The sequence below is a fragment of the Typopeltis vanoorti genome, chromosome 20 (assembly GCF_054136105.1).
Source record: "Typopeltis vanoorti isolate ZY-2024b chromosome 20, IOZ_Tvanoo_1.0, whole genome shotgun sequence".
Taxonomy (NCBI): domain Eukaryota; kingdom Metazoa; phylum Arthropoda; class Arachnida; order Uropygi; family Thelyphonidae; genus Typopeltis; species Typopeltis vanoorti.
In genome coordinates, this window is record NC_143568.1 from 95,894,425 (window position 1) to 95,914,533 (window position 20,109).

General features: G+C 35.7%; 1 protein-coding gene across 4 annotated transcripts in view; it reads right to left on the reverse strand.

Moving 5' to 3' along the window:
* Window positions 1–20,109, reverse strand: part of LOC150095684 (major vault protein-like) — a 248,434-nt gene that overhangs the window by 188,578 nt on the left and 39,747 nt on the right. For all 4 annotated transcript variants that reach the window (XM_090409713.1, XM_090409711.1, XM_090409712.1 and 1 more), the window contains exons 2-3: window positions 14,107–14,334; window positions 577–772 (exon numbers count right to left, since the gene is read on the reverse strand). In XM_090409713.1, coding sequence (XP_090265839.1) covers window positions 577–772; window positions 14,107–14,303 — 393 coding nt within the window. In that variant the 5' untranslated portion in view covers window positions 14,304–14,334. The remainder of the gene's footprint in view (window positions 1–576; window positions 773–14,106; window positions 14,335–20,109) is intronic.

Here is a 20,109-nt window from a genome sequence, read left to right on the forward strand (position 1 = left end):
GAGCAAATTAAATTCTGTTTCACAGAATGCAACTGTGTGTGTGTATACATCGTGCACACACAGCAAAATGACTGTGCACTCTTGATATATTTACAAGTCATTAATGGAACTATAACTCCAGATAGTGATCAAAATCATACAATATACTTTGAGCAACAACAGAAGAAATTCCACTTCAAAAAGCCACTTTAAATGGAATATGATTAAGAGAAAGCAAATGCTACATTACATAGCTGCAAAACTAGAAATGGTGCTAAGAGTAGTAGCCATACATTTGCCTGACCTTCTTTGCAGTAGCATAATTATAGCATATAAACAAAGTTATTTCAATGAATAGCAACATCAAGATATGCATGTGTCACCACTTTACTTTAAGAAAATGTGATGGAACAATATGGATGTTATTTTTGTATTCAATACATAAAATTATGTTACATGCATTCTCTCCATACTCCTTTCACCCTCCTTTTTTTTTTTTTTTTTTACTTATTTTATCCTTAAAGGCAAATAAATGTCAGTTCCTGAACATTACTATTAGTGTGAGCACTATTTTACAAAAATTTCACAAAACTTTACCTCATAGAGAATTTCTCCTGGATACAAAGGAAATGGGTCTTGTACAAGCCGCACTTCAAAGTCAGCATGTTTCAATCTAACTTGTCCAATGTTGTCAGTCTGAACAACTCCTTCGTTATTCCTGACTACCGGATTTTGAATAACACAATAATGACATGGTGGTATTATCACCATACTTTTAGGGCCCGTGATCACTCTGTGGGGAAACAATAAATAAATAAATAAATAAATATATATATATATATACACATATATATTTAAGAATACAGTAAATGCAGATTGTGCAAAGAAAAGGAAGAAATGGTAGACCACATTATAAGTGGGTGCAGCAAAATCGCATAAATTGAGTACCATAAAAGGCACGATAATGTAGCTAAGAGAATTCACTGGCATTTATAAAAAGTACAGGTTTAAAGTATCTAAAGACTATTGGAAGCATAAAGTTGATCAAAAAGTGAGTGAGAATGAAAAAGCTAAAATACTTTGGGATTTCAAAATCCAGACTTGGAATGAATTACACCTGATATAACAGTGACTGAAAAAAGTGAAAACAAGGGTGTTCAAGTTTATCGAAATATCAGTATCAGTAGATAGTCGAATTGATGAAAAAGAAACTGAAAAAAATTACAAAGTGTCGTGAGTTGCAAGTTGAAGTTGAACAAATCTGACAAAAGAAAACTAAAGTTGTTCCTATAATAATAGGTGCTTTAGGGTGCCATCCCCAAAACATTGAAAAAGCATCTAGAAGCACTCAAGTTAGATGGATTAAAAACATCATTTATATTCAGAAGGTATTTCCACAACTCATAGGCCCTTGGGTAGGGCTCAAATTAGTGGAATATAACCAGCCTTTTATTTAAGACTGGGAAAGCAAATCAAGCTTGGGTGAATATTATATATATATAACAAAAAATAACCTGTTAATTTAATTATAAGCAAATCTTGGTTAAAAGCATTTTAAAATTAACAGGGTGTTAATTTTCATGTGTGACATATGGATCGGAAATTTTGTCCATTAAATCAGAAGTCAGTTAAATCGAGGGTTTACTGTAGTTTATTCCAAAAATTTCTTCATGTATCACTACAACTATGGAAACATGAATATGAACATATCATTTGTATTAAGCAGCATCTGGTGAAGAGAGTATAGCAGACAACTGCTTCCATCTCATGGTCTCTACCCCAACACATATTATTGTGTGAAATAATGCAGGTTCAATAGTTGGGTTTTTGGGATTTACAGGATGAAAAACCCAATTTTGAATGAAATATAACTTCTTCCAAATGGTCTTTGCCTGAGAGGGCATGCCAGTGTTACTAAAATTTTAAAAGGGGTATGCAGTTTAATACTGTTTGCATTTGAGCAAAAGTTTTGTTTACATTGGATAGTTTAGCTTAGCTGCATTGTTTCTGTGGAGCTTAAGTTGTACGATAAAATTTTCATGCAACCTATAGCTTGTGTTGAGGGTAAACAAAATGGTAGTAAGAACAAGATCGTTTTGTTGCACAGTGTGAAAATCAAATGTGATGAATGGCGTAGATTACTCAAGGGTAGTTAAGAATGGTGGTAGAAAACACTCAAAAAGAATGAAGTCAGGAATGCATATCAACACTTGAACTAGAAAAAGTCATTAAGAATCAGAAATGTGGGAAGGTAGCTGGAATAGATGATATTTAACCAGAAATACTCAAATATGGAAGTATAAAAATGTTACAGTGTTTACGCTGCATAATTCAGGTCTAGTCAGAGGACTGAATTCTTGATTCTTGGAGTAGAGCTTTAATAATACATATTCATAAAAAAAGGAAATAAAACTGAATGCAAAAATTATACAGGAATTTCCTTATTAAGCATTCCTGGTAAGATTTATGTAAGTATAATTGAGAAATGGCTGAAAAAAATTGTGAAAGGAAAGCTTGAACAAGCTGCATTTAAATCAAATAGAGGGTGACAACTCAAAGATGGGAAGCATTTAGAATATTAAATAACCTTGATATTAATAAGGTTATTGGACCAGATGGGATACACTAAGTATATTATGGGGATCTGTGGAAGAGCTGGCAGTGTCCTTGACTTTATTGTTCAAAAGAAGTCTAGCAACAGAAAAAGTCCAAGAAGAGTGGAAAGAGAGAAAAAATAGGGAGAATCCTTGCATAAGTAAGAATCCAAGTCAGTAGTGTTAAACTATAGGCCAGTGTGTGTATCAAGTATAGTGGGGAAGGGTTTTGGAGACAAAATACAAACCTGGATCGATGGGAATGGAAATCTTTCATAAGAATAGTATGGGTTTATTAAGGGGAGGTCATGCTTATAAAATGTAACCAAGTTTAGAAACTTGGTTACATTTTATAATAGGATGACTAGCATACTGGACAGAGAAGATATGTCTATACTGTGATTTATATGGATTTTGCTAAAACAACTGACTGAGTACTGCATAATAGACTATTGTTGAAACTTAGCAAGATTGAGATGAATAGTCATTTGGTAGTGCCAGTGAGTTGTGTATGGAGGTGCATACACAACTCACTGAAAAAGGAGGGTGAGGGTACTGCAGGGTTCTGTTCTGGAACCACTGTTGTTTCATTTATATATAAATGATATAGTTCATGGTGTGAAAGGAGATATTTTGGTTATTTGCTGATGCTAAATTAGGAAAAGAAATATTGGGAAGCTGACATGCCTGTTGCAAAAGGATTTCAATAGGCTGATGCTTTGAGTTGAAGAATGTGGATGTCATTTCAATGTTGCTAAGTTTAAAGTTATGCACTTTGGCCAGAGAAGATGGAATTAGGTTTACCATATTGGAGGAACTTTGCTTCAGGAGGTCCTCTAAGGAAATGAAGTTTGGGATACACATTGAAAAGGTTGCAAAGGTTAATGAGAAAATTGCTGCTAAATTCTGACTTATGGATAAGAAGGTAATAATACAATGTATAAGGCACTAATTAGGCCTCATTTGAATTTCTTTGCACAGATCTAGTCACCTGGCTAAATAGGTAATAGGGAAACACAGGAGAGAGTGCAGCAGCAGCAGCAGTAAATAACTGTCTCAGAGCCCTGTAATACTGAATATGAGTACAGAGATATTTCTCTACTGAATGTTCCTGGTAAATATACAAGTATACTTGAAAAACAGTTGAGAAGGATTGTGGAAGGGAAGCTTGGTGAAGAACAAACTGGATTTAGGCCAAATAGAGACTGTCAGGATCAGATTTTCACTTTACGACAATAGTTGAGAAATCGTGGGAATATAACAAAGATCTGTATTATTTAAATTTTGCTAGACCTGTAAAAAGCATATCACAAGATGTCAAGAGAAAAGCTATTCAAAATGCTACAGTTATATGGTGTCAATGAGACATTATATCAAGCAATACTTAGTCTTTATTTGAGTTGTAAGTCAGCAGTTAGAATTGAAGGAAGTATAGGAAGATGATTTGATGTTAAATCTGGTGTCTGACAAGGATGTACATTATCCCCTCTGTTAATCATTATCTATATGGATAATATTATGAAGGAAAGTGGTATTAAACCTGATATCAAAATTGGAGATTTTAAACTCAGATTGCTACTTTATGCAGATGATGTTATACTTTTCAATAAATCCAGTAAAAGTAAGCAAGATTCCATAACTGAATTGAATAACTGTTGTAATAAATTTGATATGAAAATCGGCAATAACAAGAGAAAGACAATGAAAATTGGCAGAAACACTGAAAATATCAACTGCATCTTGAATGGAGAACCTGTAGAACAAGTAAAACATTTCTGCTACTTACATACAGTTTTTACTGAAGATGGTAAATTAAATATGGAAATAGACAACAGAATCAACAAAGCCAGTATGGTAGGAAGTCAACTGAATAAATTTATATGGCATAAGAGAGAAATTAGTCAAAACGCTAAATTAGCTGTATACAAGACAGTGTTCAAACCAGTTTTAACTTATGGATCTGAGAGCTGGGTTAGAAATAAAACACTTGACCAAAGACTAGAGACCACAGATATGAGAGTCCTGAGAAAGATTAGGATCATGAACAGATGCATCAATGGCAATATCATATTAAAAACGAGGATATTAGGAAAGAACTTGACACATTGCTAGCATCCAGGAATGTGTTAGCAGAGCTAATCTCATGTGGTCATTTAAACAGAATGGGAGAGGAAAGATTAGCAAACCAAGTGTTCTCTGCCCGGTTGGCAGAAAAAAAGACCCAGAGGAAGAACAAGATATAGGTGGATTGATACAGTGCCTCAAAAGACAGAAATATAAGATCTGATAATGATGAAGTCTTGACAGATAACAGATTGATTTGGAGGAAAATTGTTAATCGGAAGTTAGTAATGATGCAAGTTCTTCATGTAATACTATCATGATATCATGTACACCCCCTTGAGGGTACACGTCAGGAATTTGATTGATGAGGATGAGTACTAAGGAAATGTGATTCTTCAGACCTTGGCAGATAAGAGGATGAAGGATGATATGATTGAGAGGTATGAGTTTCAAGGGAGCTTATTAAATAGATACAGGGAAAATATTGCTTCAATAATGGAATACCATGAGTTAGCATAATCAAAAAATATATAAAAATGGAGGAAAACTGCATAAAAGACTTATTTAATGTAAAAGTTTTGTCTAAATGTTATTGGCATCTTCAGTACAGGATCATAGAATGGTAATTAAACAATAACAGGCAATTATATAAAGCACCACCTAAGTAGCTAATGTAAGATAACTGAAATATAGTCAATAATTTTCTAACTTAAAGAGAGAAAAAGAGAAATATAGACATAAATAAAGTTAGGAAAGAATAGCAGATTAAAAAAGGACTATGTTCCCACAAAGGGGATAGACATAGACTACTGGATCTGTTTAAGTTTGGATAATAAAGTTTCATGCATTTTTTTTTTTTTTATGAAGATGTTCTATGAGGAAATGACTTTTATGAAGGACTCTTGTCTTATTCCAATAAACTGTTTAGTGCAGATAGCATGCTCAACAAGTCCAGACTCTTCAGGCTCATGATATTTAATTTAAGACTTGTGTTCTTCCAACAAATAAAAGCAGTCTTACAGTTTATTCAAAATAAGATACCACATAAGAGTAAAGAATCTAGTAGATGATGGAAAAGCTAGAGGTGAAAGCTTGTCTTTAGGAGAAGCAAGAAAGGCCTTATATTTATATAAGTGAAAAGGAAATTTTTTTCTTTGCAGGTGGTTAATGAGTGGAATGCATTGCTACAGGGAGATGGTGAGTGCTTCAATATTAAATGTATTCAAGACAAGGAACGAAAGTTATTGTGGTCTGAGCATTAACCTCCCATAATGAGTCTTCAGACTCTATGGAGGCTTGAAGCAATACAAAATACTAATACTAAAAGGTGGTCCTTGTTGGAGATATCAACAGTAAATTAGGAAATATTACTAAACATAGAAATGTTTTGGGAAAATTTGGAAAAAAGAGCAAAGCTAACAGAAATGGAAGAATCTGTGGGATTTCTGTTCAGGAAATGAACTAGTCATTACTAACACTATGTTCCAAATAAATATATGCACAAATTCATATCAATAAGACACAAGAAATATGAAAAGGCTCACTGACTGTTATTGTCGATAGTGATGTCCTAACACTGGTTCAGGACACAAGAGCATAAGGAGGATTTGAAAGAAGAAGAGATCATCATTTAGTTTTGAGCAGAGTATAAAACTGAATATCATACTAAAAAGAAAAGTGCATAAGAAAAGAATCAAAGTCGAGCAGCCTTCAGAGATGAACTGTAGACTGAAATAAATATTATTATTATTACCCAAGACCCCATGGAGTCAAAGACTCATCTGGAAGATCCTTTTATCATACATACACACACACAGCTCATCATACCATGCTTTAAACACACTCAAATTCTCTGCAGACACCACACTCTCAGGCAAGGCATTCCAATCATTCACAACTCTGCATGAAAAAAACCTGCTTCTCACTCCCCTACTCACACCCTCTTTATACAGTTTCCAGGGATGACACCTCTGGTTCTCCCCTGATCTCTCACTATTTTCTGTAGAACCTCTCCAGCATTGATCCAAGGAAAAACGAGTTTGAAAAAGAGAATCAAACCTTGGAAATTCAATGGCATACCCTGAAGAAAATTTTGAATGATTCATCCAGAGACATGGCAAGAATAGAAAAATCAAAACTCCATCAAGAAAAAGAAACAAGCTTCTCGAGAGTTCATGGAAAGTAAGTCAACATTTACTCTGAGAGAATACAGACAAAAATTAAGAATGCAAATCAATGTGTAAAACTAGCTAAACATGTCATGGAAAGACTCTGGGTAAGAACACAGAAAACAATATCAAGAAGGAGGCTATTGAAAAGCAAGAAAGAGTACTGTAAAAGGAATCAGAAATGATAAAGATGACATGAAAACTAAAGAAAAAGATATTCTAGATGTTTGGAGTAATTAATTTGAAAGATTCACAAATGAAACAAGATGTGATACAACAACTGTAGAAAAGATTCCAGAGAAATGCAATCAGAAGTATATATCAAAACATAAGATAAAAAAAATCAAAAACTTGAAATGTAGAAAGGTAGCTGAAGTAAATGATATCTGAAGGTAAAATTCTGGATGACTGGAGCAGTGCTCATATAGTACCCACTATAAAAAAGGAAATTAACATATTTATTAACATATCATAAACAATGTAAGAAATTACAGAGGAATTTCCTACTTCATGTTCCTGGTAAGATTTATGCAAGCATAACTGAAGAAATGCTAAAAAAAAATTGTGTGATTGGAGAAGTGGGTGAGAAATAAAAAAAATTGATAAAAGACTGGAGACCACAGTTATGAAAGTTCTGAGAAAGATGGTAATTAACAGATATTATCAGCAAAAATCATCAAAAATGAGGATATCAGGAAATTGACACAGGATTCAGGAATCGTGTAAGCAGAACTAATCTCAGGTAGTGTGATCATTTATAAGATGGAAGAATGGGAGAGGAAAGGTTAGCAAAACAAGTTTTTCTTTTTCATCAGCCAGGCGATGAAGATCTAGGCAGATTGATATAGTAAGATGTGTCTTAGAAGTCCAAAATATAACAATATTGGAGTCCTGATAGATAACAGATTTTAATTTGGAGGAAATTGCCAAATAGGAAATTAGTAAAGATGTAAACTTTCATGTAGTACTATTATAACATCCTGTACACCCCTAATAAGGATAAATATCAGGAATTTGATGAATGCTTTTAGTTAAAAGTTTTAACTAAAAGTTAAAATTTTTAACTTTTAGTTAAAATTTTTAGTTTTATCTTTACTTTGATGCTGATACAATAATTACATTCAACAGAACATTATGCCACTTTTTCCAGTCAAATACCCAAGCTATATTAAACCAATAGCTTTTCAATAGCAAACTATCCAATAGTTTGCTTGTTCAAAAATGCAATGAACACATTTATTGTACTTTTCTTCAGTAAATGAAAAGATGAAAAATTTCTTTATTTATGCTATAAATTTATTAATTTTCATTACATCAATTTATTAACATATCATTACATGGCATTCCATCTATGACATAAGGAACCTTTATCAAGTGTTGTCAATCAAATAGTGAGTTAGCCGATCTCATGTGGAAGTGGAGGGGTCTTTCTTCCTGGAAATTTTGGTTTTTGTCCCTCAAAACAAGCAAACCAGCCAGAAGAACACATGCAATATACACACATAGGACACTTGTGGAGTAAGAATTAACCAACCTATTCCATCAGATTTTGTTTCAAGTACCTGCACAGCAAAGCTTTAATCATGCAATTCTGTAAGGTACTTGGAAAAAAAAAAACTACTATGCATTTAGGTTTGTAGTCTGTATATATTTCAGACAAGTCTGCATTTTTCTCCCTTTAATTTTTCATTTAAAATGGCAACTAAAATAACCTGACAAATTTTAAGTGATACTAAATACCAAAATTACATTATTAAATTCTATCATGTTTGGAATTATTATTATGAATTCTTCAATTCAAATCATTTTGCAATATAACAATTATAACAGTTTAAAAAAACTTCATCAGTCTTGAACCTTGACTAGTTTAACAATGAAAATTACTGAACTGGAACAACAACAGTGATTAAATACATTTGACTCTGCATTTGATCACTGTTTGCTTCAATACAATCTGCGACTGTTTGAAAAAGTTGAATTTGATTGTCAATTTTTCTACTATTTTTTGGGAGAACTGTATAATTTCCAACAAATTACAAATTTCTTTGACAAATTTGCATTATTCAAAAAGTTCTACTGGTGATAATACTTGTGTAAAGATCCAATGACTGTGTCAAAAGTTATAGTACATTTATGGTACACTGACCTGCTATTTGGCTTACATACACTAAACATAGAATTTTGTTTTTTTTTAATTTTGCACTGAAACCATAACTGATATAATTTAACAAATTTTAACAGAGATACAAAATACCAACTTTGGTTAAATTTCATGAATCTAACATACTTGTTATGTCTTAACTGTATTCTATTATTGTATGCTTTAATTAGATTAATAAAACACTTGTAAACAAAGGTTTATTATATATTCTAATGATTTCTCAATTATTTGCTTTAATATAAATATTGCATCTATTATTATTTTTTATTTTTTCTAAATCGTTGTTGTTCATCAGATAATTCAAAAAAGTATTTATTATATTTCCAGTTATTTTTGTGTTGTTAGGTGGCCAAGATGTTAGATGTGTTTAGTGTTTTATATAACGTTTTCCTCCTGTTTTTTTTTTTTTTTTTTTTTTTTAGGGTGAAGTCCAGTATGTATTGTGCAATTGTTTTTGGATTTCTGTGAACTCTCTTTTTTTTAAAAATTTCATGTGTGACAGGTTTTCTGGAAAAATTTTATTGATTCTGCCCAGTAAGGTCAGTCAGCCTAAAAGCTTTAGCCACAGCTTCTTCTGTGGCCTCAACCCTTAGTGGATACCTGGACTGTCTTCTCCTGTTTATAGCCTTCAAAAGACAGCATCACCATGCCAACCAATCAGCTTTTATTACAACAAAGTAGAAGACAAAAAAGCCTCTGTAGCTCAGTAGACAGTCCTTTGGTCGGAAAGACCAAATGGGTTCAATTTCCATCCATGGCCTGAGGAACATTTATCTGGTCTCTTTCAACTAAAGGTGAGTTAGCCGGTCTCATATGTAGGCAGAGGATTTTTCACCCTGATACTCGGGTTTTTCGTCCTTCAGCCAGCCCCATGAACACACATTTCTACAAACATAAGACACTTCTGGAATAAGGAGTAACCAACCTATTCTGTAGGGATTTCAGTTCCAATGCCTACATGACAAAAGTGTAGGTCTATACATGAGCATAAATCAGGATAGAATAGGATAGAAGACAAAAAAAAAACTATAATTTTACTGCCATAACACGAATGTCATCTGAAACAGATATCCATCAATTTACACTGGATATGCCCTTTGAGACAGGAATTCAACCCTACTACTGCCATGACTATACTATGCTGTAATTAATTTATACTACCATTCCTTAAATTATGGCAGGTAAAATCTCCATTTTTATGTGACATTTCTATAGATCCATCTTTAATAATTGCTTAATTAATGCAAATCCAGAAATAAAATTACAAAACTGGATTTTGAGAGTTTTAAATTTTCCCTTGCTTATTTCACAGATGTATGATGACTGAACCAATTGCCAGCAAAAATAAGATATCAGAGTTAATCTGTTATTGAGAGGATGTTGTATTTTACAAATTAGTTTCAATGGGCTTTACTAGGCTTTAAACCTAGCAAGCAACTGTAAAACATAAAAGAAAGAAACTTGGAAAATCTATTTGAAATGGAACAATCACCATATCAATATGATGACAGTAATTGATCAAACACAGTTTAGTGAAGCTCTTCTCAATGTGACTTTAGTGTGTGAAAAAGGGAGCCTAAGCTTTCAACCATGTATGGCATCAAGGCCTACTAAACAAATTGCCATTATTTGGTCTTGTGTCTCCGTAATTGGGTAGCCAGTTATCTCTCTGGTTGTTCTCTGCAAGTCATGGTAGATAGCTCCCTCTCTTCGAGATTCACCACCAATGCCTAAAGCCTCTATCCTATCATCGCAGGATACAAGATCATCTATAAATAGTGCCTTAAACATGATTTACATACTAACCTCCAATGGGATGAGGACAACCTTGTTATGCCACCAAGACACAGACCTTTTCTCATGGAAAAGAAAATCCAGCTTACCTACCCTTACTCTCAGTAATACACAAATCACCAGACAAGATCAGATCTCTTTGCTTGGACTAGTGTTTACCTCCAGTCTTTCATGGCATAAGCACATCGCAACGATAACCTCCTCACCATTCAAGAAACTTGGTATTATCTTTCATTCACAAGTATATTTTACACCCATGCAATTCTTCACTATATACAAATCCCAAATCCATCCATGTTTAGAATACTGTTCACATGTTTGGAGTGGTGCACCTAAAACTTCCATTAAAATCCTTGATGCCATCCAGAGGCATGCAATTAGACTCATAGATGATCCTTCTCTTGCAGATTCACTTTAACCCCTATCTGAAAAGCACAGTGTTTCAGAAATGTGTCTCTTGTACAGGTACTTACATGGTCACTGCTCCAGTTAATTGGCAACCATCATTCCTGCACTTTCTGTTGTACCTAGAACTGTGCAACTCCAAACACACCAAAACTGCTTCTATTCATCCTCTTTTATTCCGTTCACGTCTGTCCTCTGAACAATCTACCACAAGAACTATTTTCAAACTACAACCAGCAACTCTTCAAAAAAATAAATAAAATAAAATAATAATTATTATTGTACAGGCACCTCCAGTGAGTCCAAAGACTCATCGCAGGAGACTCAAACTATTCACACAATCTATTATACCTCTCCTTGAACCCATTAATAAAGCACTCACAAAGGACTCTAGCAACCCATTCCACTCACTGACAACTCTGCAAGCAAAAAAATCTAGTCCTCACACCCCTACAAATCACACCTTAATTCAACTTCCAAGGATGATCCCTTGTCCTGGTCCCTTCAGCCAAGTGGTGAAACATTTCCCTTGCATCAATCCTATAAAACCCTTTAAGCAACTTAAATGTTTCCATCATATCCTCTCTTTTTCTCCTAACAACTAACTTCTGAAATCCACACATCCTCTATCTATCCTTATAGGGAACATTCAACAGATCACTCACCATCTTGGCCACTTGCCTCTGAATCTTCTCCACCACTTCCTTATCCCCAAGAAACGCAAGAGACCACACCTGAGCACAGGAATCCAGATATAGACGTATCAAGGCTTTATAAAGAGAAATGACAACTTCTTATCTCTACTTATTAATGTGTTCTTCAATAGCCACATAATCATATGGGCTATTGAAGAACACATTAACAAGTAGAGATAAGGAAGTTGATGCATCATCAACAAACAACTGAATATTTAATTTCAGGTTATTTCCTATATATCATTTATGTACAAATTAAACAGCAATGGTCCCAACACCGAACCTTGCTGTACCACTAATTGCCTGTTTTTGCCTTGATTCTAGTACTCCATATACCACTTTTTGATATTTGTCCATCAGCCACCCTCTTATCCACTTAACCAGTGTCATATCTATCCCCATTTGTTCTAATTTGCATAACAGAGTTCTATATGATATTCTGTCAAATGCCTTTGCAAAATCCTGCAGAATCATCATGTAGCCATTCTCTTTATCCAACTCTGCTGTTACGCTATTATAAAAAGACAGTAAATTACAAAGCCATGTTATCCCTCATACAGTATCAGATTCTTATCATCCCATTCTGGAATTCTCTTTTTGACCAATTTTTCCAGTACTTTTACCACTACTCTTGAAATACTGATTTGTCTATAATTTGCTACTGGAGTCTTAGAACCTCCCTTATGCAAGGGAATTATTTTGTTTTCTTTCCACTCCTTTGTAACTCTACCAGAGCTGAGACTTAAAGAGCATAGTCAGAAACACTGTCAGTTCCCTTGCACATCCCATCTAATCCCACAGATGTATTTACATTGAGAATTACAATATCCTAAGAACCTCTAATTCATCCAACTCTATTCCCACATCAGTGTATCACATATGTTGCAGTAACTTTGCTTGGATGATATATCCTTGGAAAGTGGTCACTCAGTAACTCAACTATTTTATCTGCTTCTGTCACCTCATCACCATCAGCACTCATTAAGGTTAATCTTCCATAGTCCTTCTTCCTCTTACTTGCCATAAGAACTCTGTGATTTCCTTTGGTCTGCTAGATTCTTCTCATAATCTCAGTTTTCCTTCCTTACCATGCCGGTCACCTTTCTTGCCACATCATCTACTGCCCACCACCACTAGTATTTACACAGACATCCATGTCCACAGTGGGATTCAAACCTGCAGCCTTTTGGCTGGAGAGTGGATGCACTAACCACTTGGCCAACCAGGCCAGCTAAGCTTGTCATAATCACCTGTTTTGTAGTTCCACATATACTCCTTGACAGAATATTGCTCCAATCTCCGAAGTCAGGACTGCATTGTCACTTTCACTAATCAGAGGTAATGCAGTCACCATGGTTATGGATAGCTCTTCTGATCCTATGAACAGGTCCAATACTCTCACACCCCTAGTCCCCTCCATCACATGCTGACTCAAGTGATTATCTCTCTCTCAGTATGTGTATAAAGTACATGTCCTTCCTGCCATGTGATCCATCCTCCTTCCAGTCAATATCTCTATAGTTGAAGTCTCCCATAATAATCACTTGACCTGTACTCATTGTACTAATTTGCCGATGCATGTCTTCCATATCATCTGTGGGAACCCCTCCCCCAGCCTATAGCAATAACCGACTGTATATTTTGTCTTACTGGCTTTGATCTCACGTCAGACTTCTTCAAATCACAGCCACCCTCCCATCTATCTACTATTCCTTTTGGCTGCAATCCCCCCCCCACGTCCTATCTTCTCTATTTTCCCTGAAATAGTAGTCTTTACATTCTCATACATAGCCAAGTCTCATTAATGTCCATAACTTTTGGCAGGATTGCACTCACCTATGCCAAAAACAATTCCCTCTTATTCCTGATACTTCTGTCATTAGTATATAGAAACTGCAGAATTCCTTTAGGAACTCCCCCCTTTACTTATGAATTAACTGCCCTATTCAATACTTTTTCTTGATACATGAAAGTAAAATACTTGCAGAAATAACCAATAAAAATTAGTAATTTCACTTATGTGTCTGAACTTAAATCACTACAATCTTTAATATTCCATGCATTTCACTTTATTAAAATATTACATTTCATACATTTATCAATGGAGGAATTTAAATTCACAATGTCTCTTAGTCTAACTAAAATCTTAAAACAGCGAAGAACATAAAAAAATAAATAAAAATACTTAGCTTTCAAGCCAAAGCAAAACAGCCTATAATTAAAAACACTAATTAATATAACACTACCTTTCATTATCTTGACGTATGTAAGTCTTAGGACCAATTTCTACCCTAGGAACATTTGTTGTTTGATCCAAGACATGAAGATAGTAATAAGGTGGAATTCGATATATACTGTCTTCTGTTCCATTTCCTGCAGCCGTAGAACTTTTACTAAAAGCAGCAGCATCTGCAAAAAGTGTTTTACCTTTCCCAGATGCCATGCTGATTCCTTTAACTGTTTCTTTAAATTGTCTGTAACATAAAGTAAAAATATGCATTAATAATAATCTCTCCCACAATAAGGAGATCTTCTCTATTCTTATTTTTAATATCCATGACTTTCTAATAATATTTTGTTTTTAATAATGACAATGAATACATGTAATGCTGTATACACAATACAAAGTTATAAATCTAGAATACTTGAGACAGATTCCAGGTTATTACAGAAAATAGAACCATGCAAATTGTCCAAAAGCTTCTAAATTACACCTAAGCACATTTTATATTGTCACAATTTCAGCAAATTTAGAAGAAAACAAAAGTTTCACTATAAATCCCATGTTATTAAAAAAAAGTCGTGTGATTCATTATCTGAAAACAGTAAGTTATATACAAAAATTAGGGACAATGCACAGTAGCTAAGGATACAGCTTATCGATGGTAAAAATCGATGTGGGTAGTGGTCCTTCTCATAATGCATAGTATCATACGTGTCTGTAAGGATAAGTGCTTTTGTATTATGAAAAACTAAGGCAAGAATGGTTGGAGCGGTCAATGGGGTCAAGGAGTGGTATGATAAACTTTGTGTTTCCTAAAAACGACTTCCCACAATAAGTCAATTGTGTGAATTGCCTTAGTTACTTCACATGCAAACTTTGTTTGCTTACACTTGGATAAAGGATGAAACCAAGGATATGATTTCTTGGAATCTTTAACTTATAGTATAACCAAGCAAAAAAACTTTCAACAAACTAGTCATAAATGTGTTTCCAGCTGTTCTTCTGCTGATATTATGACTCTATCTGGTGGTGGGGTGAGCCTGCCACTGGGTAGAGCCAACGCTGCAAAGTTCTTATTGGTGACGGGGTGAGCCTGTCACTGAATGTAACAAAGCTGAGCTGGGCGATCTTTCAGGATCATCTAATTTTTAGAGAGGTCTTTACTTAAATACACCTCAATAAAGGTTGAAACCGGTTGAAACGCAAGTCCTGAAGAGATTTTCAGGCGCAAACTTTGTTTGCTTACACTTGGATAAAGGATTAAACTAAATTTATTATAGTCTAAGCAAGTGAAAAATAAACTTCCAACATCTTTCTCTAAATCCAGAGTAATTCAATAATAAGGTGGTACACCTGTTGGCAACTCCTATAGGTAAATATGACCTCTCCTATTGCTTCAGACTCCTACTTATGAGAGCTCAATAAAGGTTGAAACCGGTCTGGGTAGTGGCCTTTCCCTTAATGCATAGCAATATACGTCCGCAAGGAGATGTGCTTTGCATTATGGGAGATGCTGAGACAAGGAGTAATGAGAGTTTGGTCCACCTTTGTTTGGAGTTGCCTGGTGTTGCACTACCTTACCCTAGTCCGGAAGATATTTTCAGGCGCAAACTTTGTTTGCTTACACTTGGATAAAGGATTAAACTTTTAAATGTTACCTGGAACAGGTCTACTAAAATTAATTTATAAGTTCTAGTGTGAGCAAAGAAGTAGTTGAATGATAACTGTTATACAGAATGTGTACAAATACTATATTTAGATATTTGGATAGCATTCTACAGGATTTATCCTATATGGATGAAAATCTTGCACAGAAGCTAATATAGTTTAAAAGGCTTTGAGCCAACTTGGGTACTTAAAAACATTTCTCTAATCTCAACTAGCAGTGGTTCTTCGAGTTATCCAAAATCTGAGGGATAGAATAAGCCCTCCAACAGCAATGCAGTTACATCAAATTAAAATCTGTTACAGTATGAATGTTTCTAATGTATATCTAGTCCCCAGACACTAAGATAATTTTTCAAAGGTTGATCAGATATTATTAAGCACTTCACCACACTTATGTCTTAATAATATCTTCTCCTCCATCTACATTCCCTAACTCTGTTGATTCATTATTTTATGTTGGCCCATATAAGAAAAGTTGACTGATCAACTTATAGTACGGTATATGGGTAATGGTTTGTCCTCGTGGAAAGGCTTAGATGTTGGTTATGCATTTTCACTATATTATTTCAGGAAATTACAACGTACTAGGATATACATTAAAATAAATTTTAATATATTTCTATATTTCGGCAACGTCACGCTGCCATTTTCAAGAACTTAGGTACAAGATATGTGCACACAGGCACAGCAAAACAATAAATGAGCAAGAAGTATGAAGCTATTATTTCTCCTAAAGTCCTGATGGTGCCCTCTAGCAGGCAATGTTGGTATTCTTGGGCGATTGGGCTGAAGGTCTTCTAATGTAGGTTTCCCAAATTTGAGGAAGTCTCATGCAGCCAAATTTGTTGAGGTTTGGCTCGTTTCTTAAGGCTGAAGCTGATTCTATGAAAAGCCTTTCATATCTGTATTTGCTACGGTGTATTATCCTGGCTTTTTTCCACCGTATTCTATGGCAGGTATCCAGAGCATGGTCAGCAAGACCAGAGTGGCTGTATTGGTGAAACCGGATGTAGTCCTTGTGTTCTGAAATTCTGATATTTGCTGTCCTGCCTGTTTGGCCGAAGTAGGACAGCTTACAGCTGCAAGGGACCTGGTACACACCAGGTAGGTCTGGGGGGGAGGGTCTTTTGTTGGGCGGATAAGGGATGCCAATTTTTTATAAGGTTTGTAACAAGAAGTTAAGTTATGTTTTTTTAAGATTTTTGTGATTTTTTCTGAGGTGCCTCGGATATAGGGTATGGTGATGGATTTAGAGTAATCCTTGTTGTGAGGGGGAAGGGGGGGGGTTGTGGTTTACTGGTTTTAATATTTTTTGGATTTTTTTTTCCATCAGGCTGGCAGGTGACTAGTGTGTCTAAGAACGGAATGCAGTTGTTTTTTTCCTCTTCCAGGGTGAATTTGATTCTGGGGTGTTGGTTGTTTAAGTGTGTTAAGACGGAGAGGAGTGCATCGGAGCCATGTGGCCAAATAGCGAATACATCATCTACATAGCGAAGCCAAATGGTTGGTTTTTGTGGGGCAGAGTTCAAGGCTTGCTCTTCAAAAGTCTCCATATAAAAGTTAGCCAAGGGTGGGGAGAGTGGAGAACCCATGGCTGTCCCCTCTATTTGTGTCAAAAAAAAAAAAAAAGGGTAATGGTTTGGGAAAGGAGAAACTTGTTTACATGTGATTTAAAAGCCTGTATGTTGTATTCCTTAGGAAATACATCAGGGGGAAGACTGTCCACAGTACTGCAGTAGCAGGGATGAAGGAGGAGGAAAAGAAACTTTTTCTGTTCATTTCAAGGCGTACTGTGAAAGGATGTGAAAGGCAGCTGTACATGTTCTAATGGGCTTGGTACAGAGTGTGGGAATTATTGATGCTATTTCAGATGAACATTTTCCATGGAAATATTTATAAAATATACAAATTGCAGAGATCAAATGTCTAGTGAAAGTGAGGGGAGCAAATTGGTAAGAGATGGGTCATTTATCAGTCTAAATGCCCTCCTCTGTATTGAGTCAAGCATTTTGAGAGAGCTTTTAGGAGTCCCACTCTAAATGTGAGAGCAGTATTCGATATCTGGGTGGATTTGTGATTTGTATAAGGTTAACAGCTGTTTAGAAGTGAAGTAATGTCTTCAGTGAAAGAGAAATCCTAGTTTTTTTAAAAGCTGAGGATGCAATGGTTGTGATGTATTTATGCCAGAAGAGTCCTGATGTCAGGGTAATTCCGAGAAGAGAAATCTCATCTTGTCTCGGAATTTGAGTGTTATCAAAAATAATACTGGGGGGGAAAAGGTTATTTTTTTGTGAGAAATAAAACCGAATTGGGTTTTTACTAGCGTTGAAGGTTGACAAGCTCCATTGGAGGTCCAAATTAAGGGAAGTTGTGGTTGATGTTCTGTGGGTTGAAGTGAGGTGTGTAGAGTTGTCAAATGAAAGGGAGGAGTGTAATGTGCTGTCATCTGCAAAACCATGTATTGGGTTGGAGGTCAACTGAAATAGGTCATTAATATACAGAAGGGAGAGGGTCGGTGAGAGAACTGAACCTTGTGGGACCCCAGTATTAGTTGGGTGGTGAGAGAGGATAAGGAGCCGTCTACCATCACACATAGTGTGCGTCCAGACAGAAAGCTGGCAATCCATCTGCAGAAGTCATGAGACAGTCCAAATGACAGGAGTTTGCTTAGTAAGCCTTTGTGCTAGACCTGGTCAAAGGCTTTAGAGATATCAAGTACAACCACTTGGAATTCACCCCCAAATTTCTCCATGGCATTTGTTCAGAGATGTATGATATGTGAGAGCAGATTTCCTGTTGATTGGCATCGACACAATCTGTACTGGTGGTCACTTAATAGATGACACCTTCAAGGTAGAGTAGGAGTTGAGCATTGATGGTTTTCTCCATCACTTTAGATAGGACTGAGGTGAGTGAGATAGGGTGGTAGTTAGATGGCAGGGATTTGTTAGTTTTTAGGAATGGATTGAATATAGGCCAATTTCCAGGCTTTGGATATATACACTGTGGAGTAATGGAGTATGTACAGACAGCATAGGATAGGAGTCGGTTCTGGTGCACAGACCTTCAGGACAATTGGAGGAATGCCATCAGGGCCAGGAGACTTTTTTGTGTCTAATTTAGACAAGTTTATGATCTCTTTTTGACAAAAGGATACAGGGGACATTGTATGTTGGGCAGTTGGAATGACTGGAGGGCATTTGACATTGTCAGTTATGCATGCATTGGAGGCAAAGTGTGAAGCCAGGAGGTTAGCTTTTTCTGTGGGTGATGTTGCAATTGAGCCATTTGGGTATGATAGGGGTAGGAATAGTGTAGGGCAAAAGTTACGACCAATTGCTTTGGCAAGAGACCAAAAGGCATGGCTGCCTTTTTCTCTTGCACAAGTTTAGACAGACTGCAAGTTTTCTGCTTTTTGCCCATTCAAATTCTGTTTTGGAAGCATTGATAATTTTCTTGCATCTGTTTTGGGCTTCAGTATAGGCACTAAAGGAGGATGGAGTTCTTGATTTGAGCCAGTTGTGGTATGCCTGATTTTTCATTTGCACAGCCTTGGTACATCTTTTGGAGAACCAGCATTTAGATAGGGAATGGCAGTTCAGAGAAGTGGGGAATGTATGTTTTCACGCCAGTGAGGATTACTTTGGTGATACATTTGGGGCATATGTTTGGATTGGAAGATGGAGTCTAACCATGGGAATGAAGCATAGTAGTCTCGGAAGTTGTCCCATTTGGTACTGTTACAATGCCAATGATTACATTCCCTTTGATGCTCACAGCCAATATTCCAAAGTCCCAATATCATCTTTGTCTAGTTTTGCTCTCTTTCTAAAAAGTTTTCTAGCTGTGCAGGTTAACATGTGTAGACAGGTTATGAGAACCATGTAGCTATAGTAGCACTTCACAAGGTTGGAATGCAGCTGCAGCCACCTATTATTTTCAACATGTTAAAAACACTTGGGAACAGTAGGATGTTTGTGCATTGAACTACAGCCATTATACAGAAGATGCATCTGACTTCCAAAGAACAGGGCTGTGAAGGCACGCCCCTGCTGTAATCCTGTTGAGAATGCAGAAGTGATGAACGTTTTGCAGAGAACAATGTCACGTGTACTAACTGATGACCTGTGCTGAGAGCCTACTGTCATTCTACTGGACACTTCCTAACACCACAGCTAATGCAGAAGAGGTTGATAAATTCAAAAGCGCTTCTCTGGTGGTACAGAAACAATAGACAGAGATATCCTCTTCACAAATGAGATTTTCACCACTCAAGAGGTGTTTAACTGCCAAAATGATTGGATATATACACTGAATGATTGCATAAAACCCAGGATTCAGAGAGGTCATCACCCAG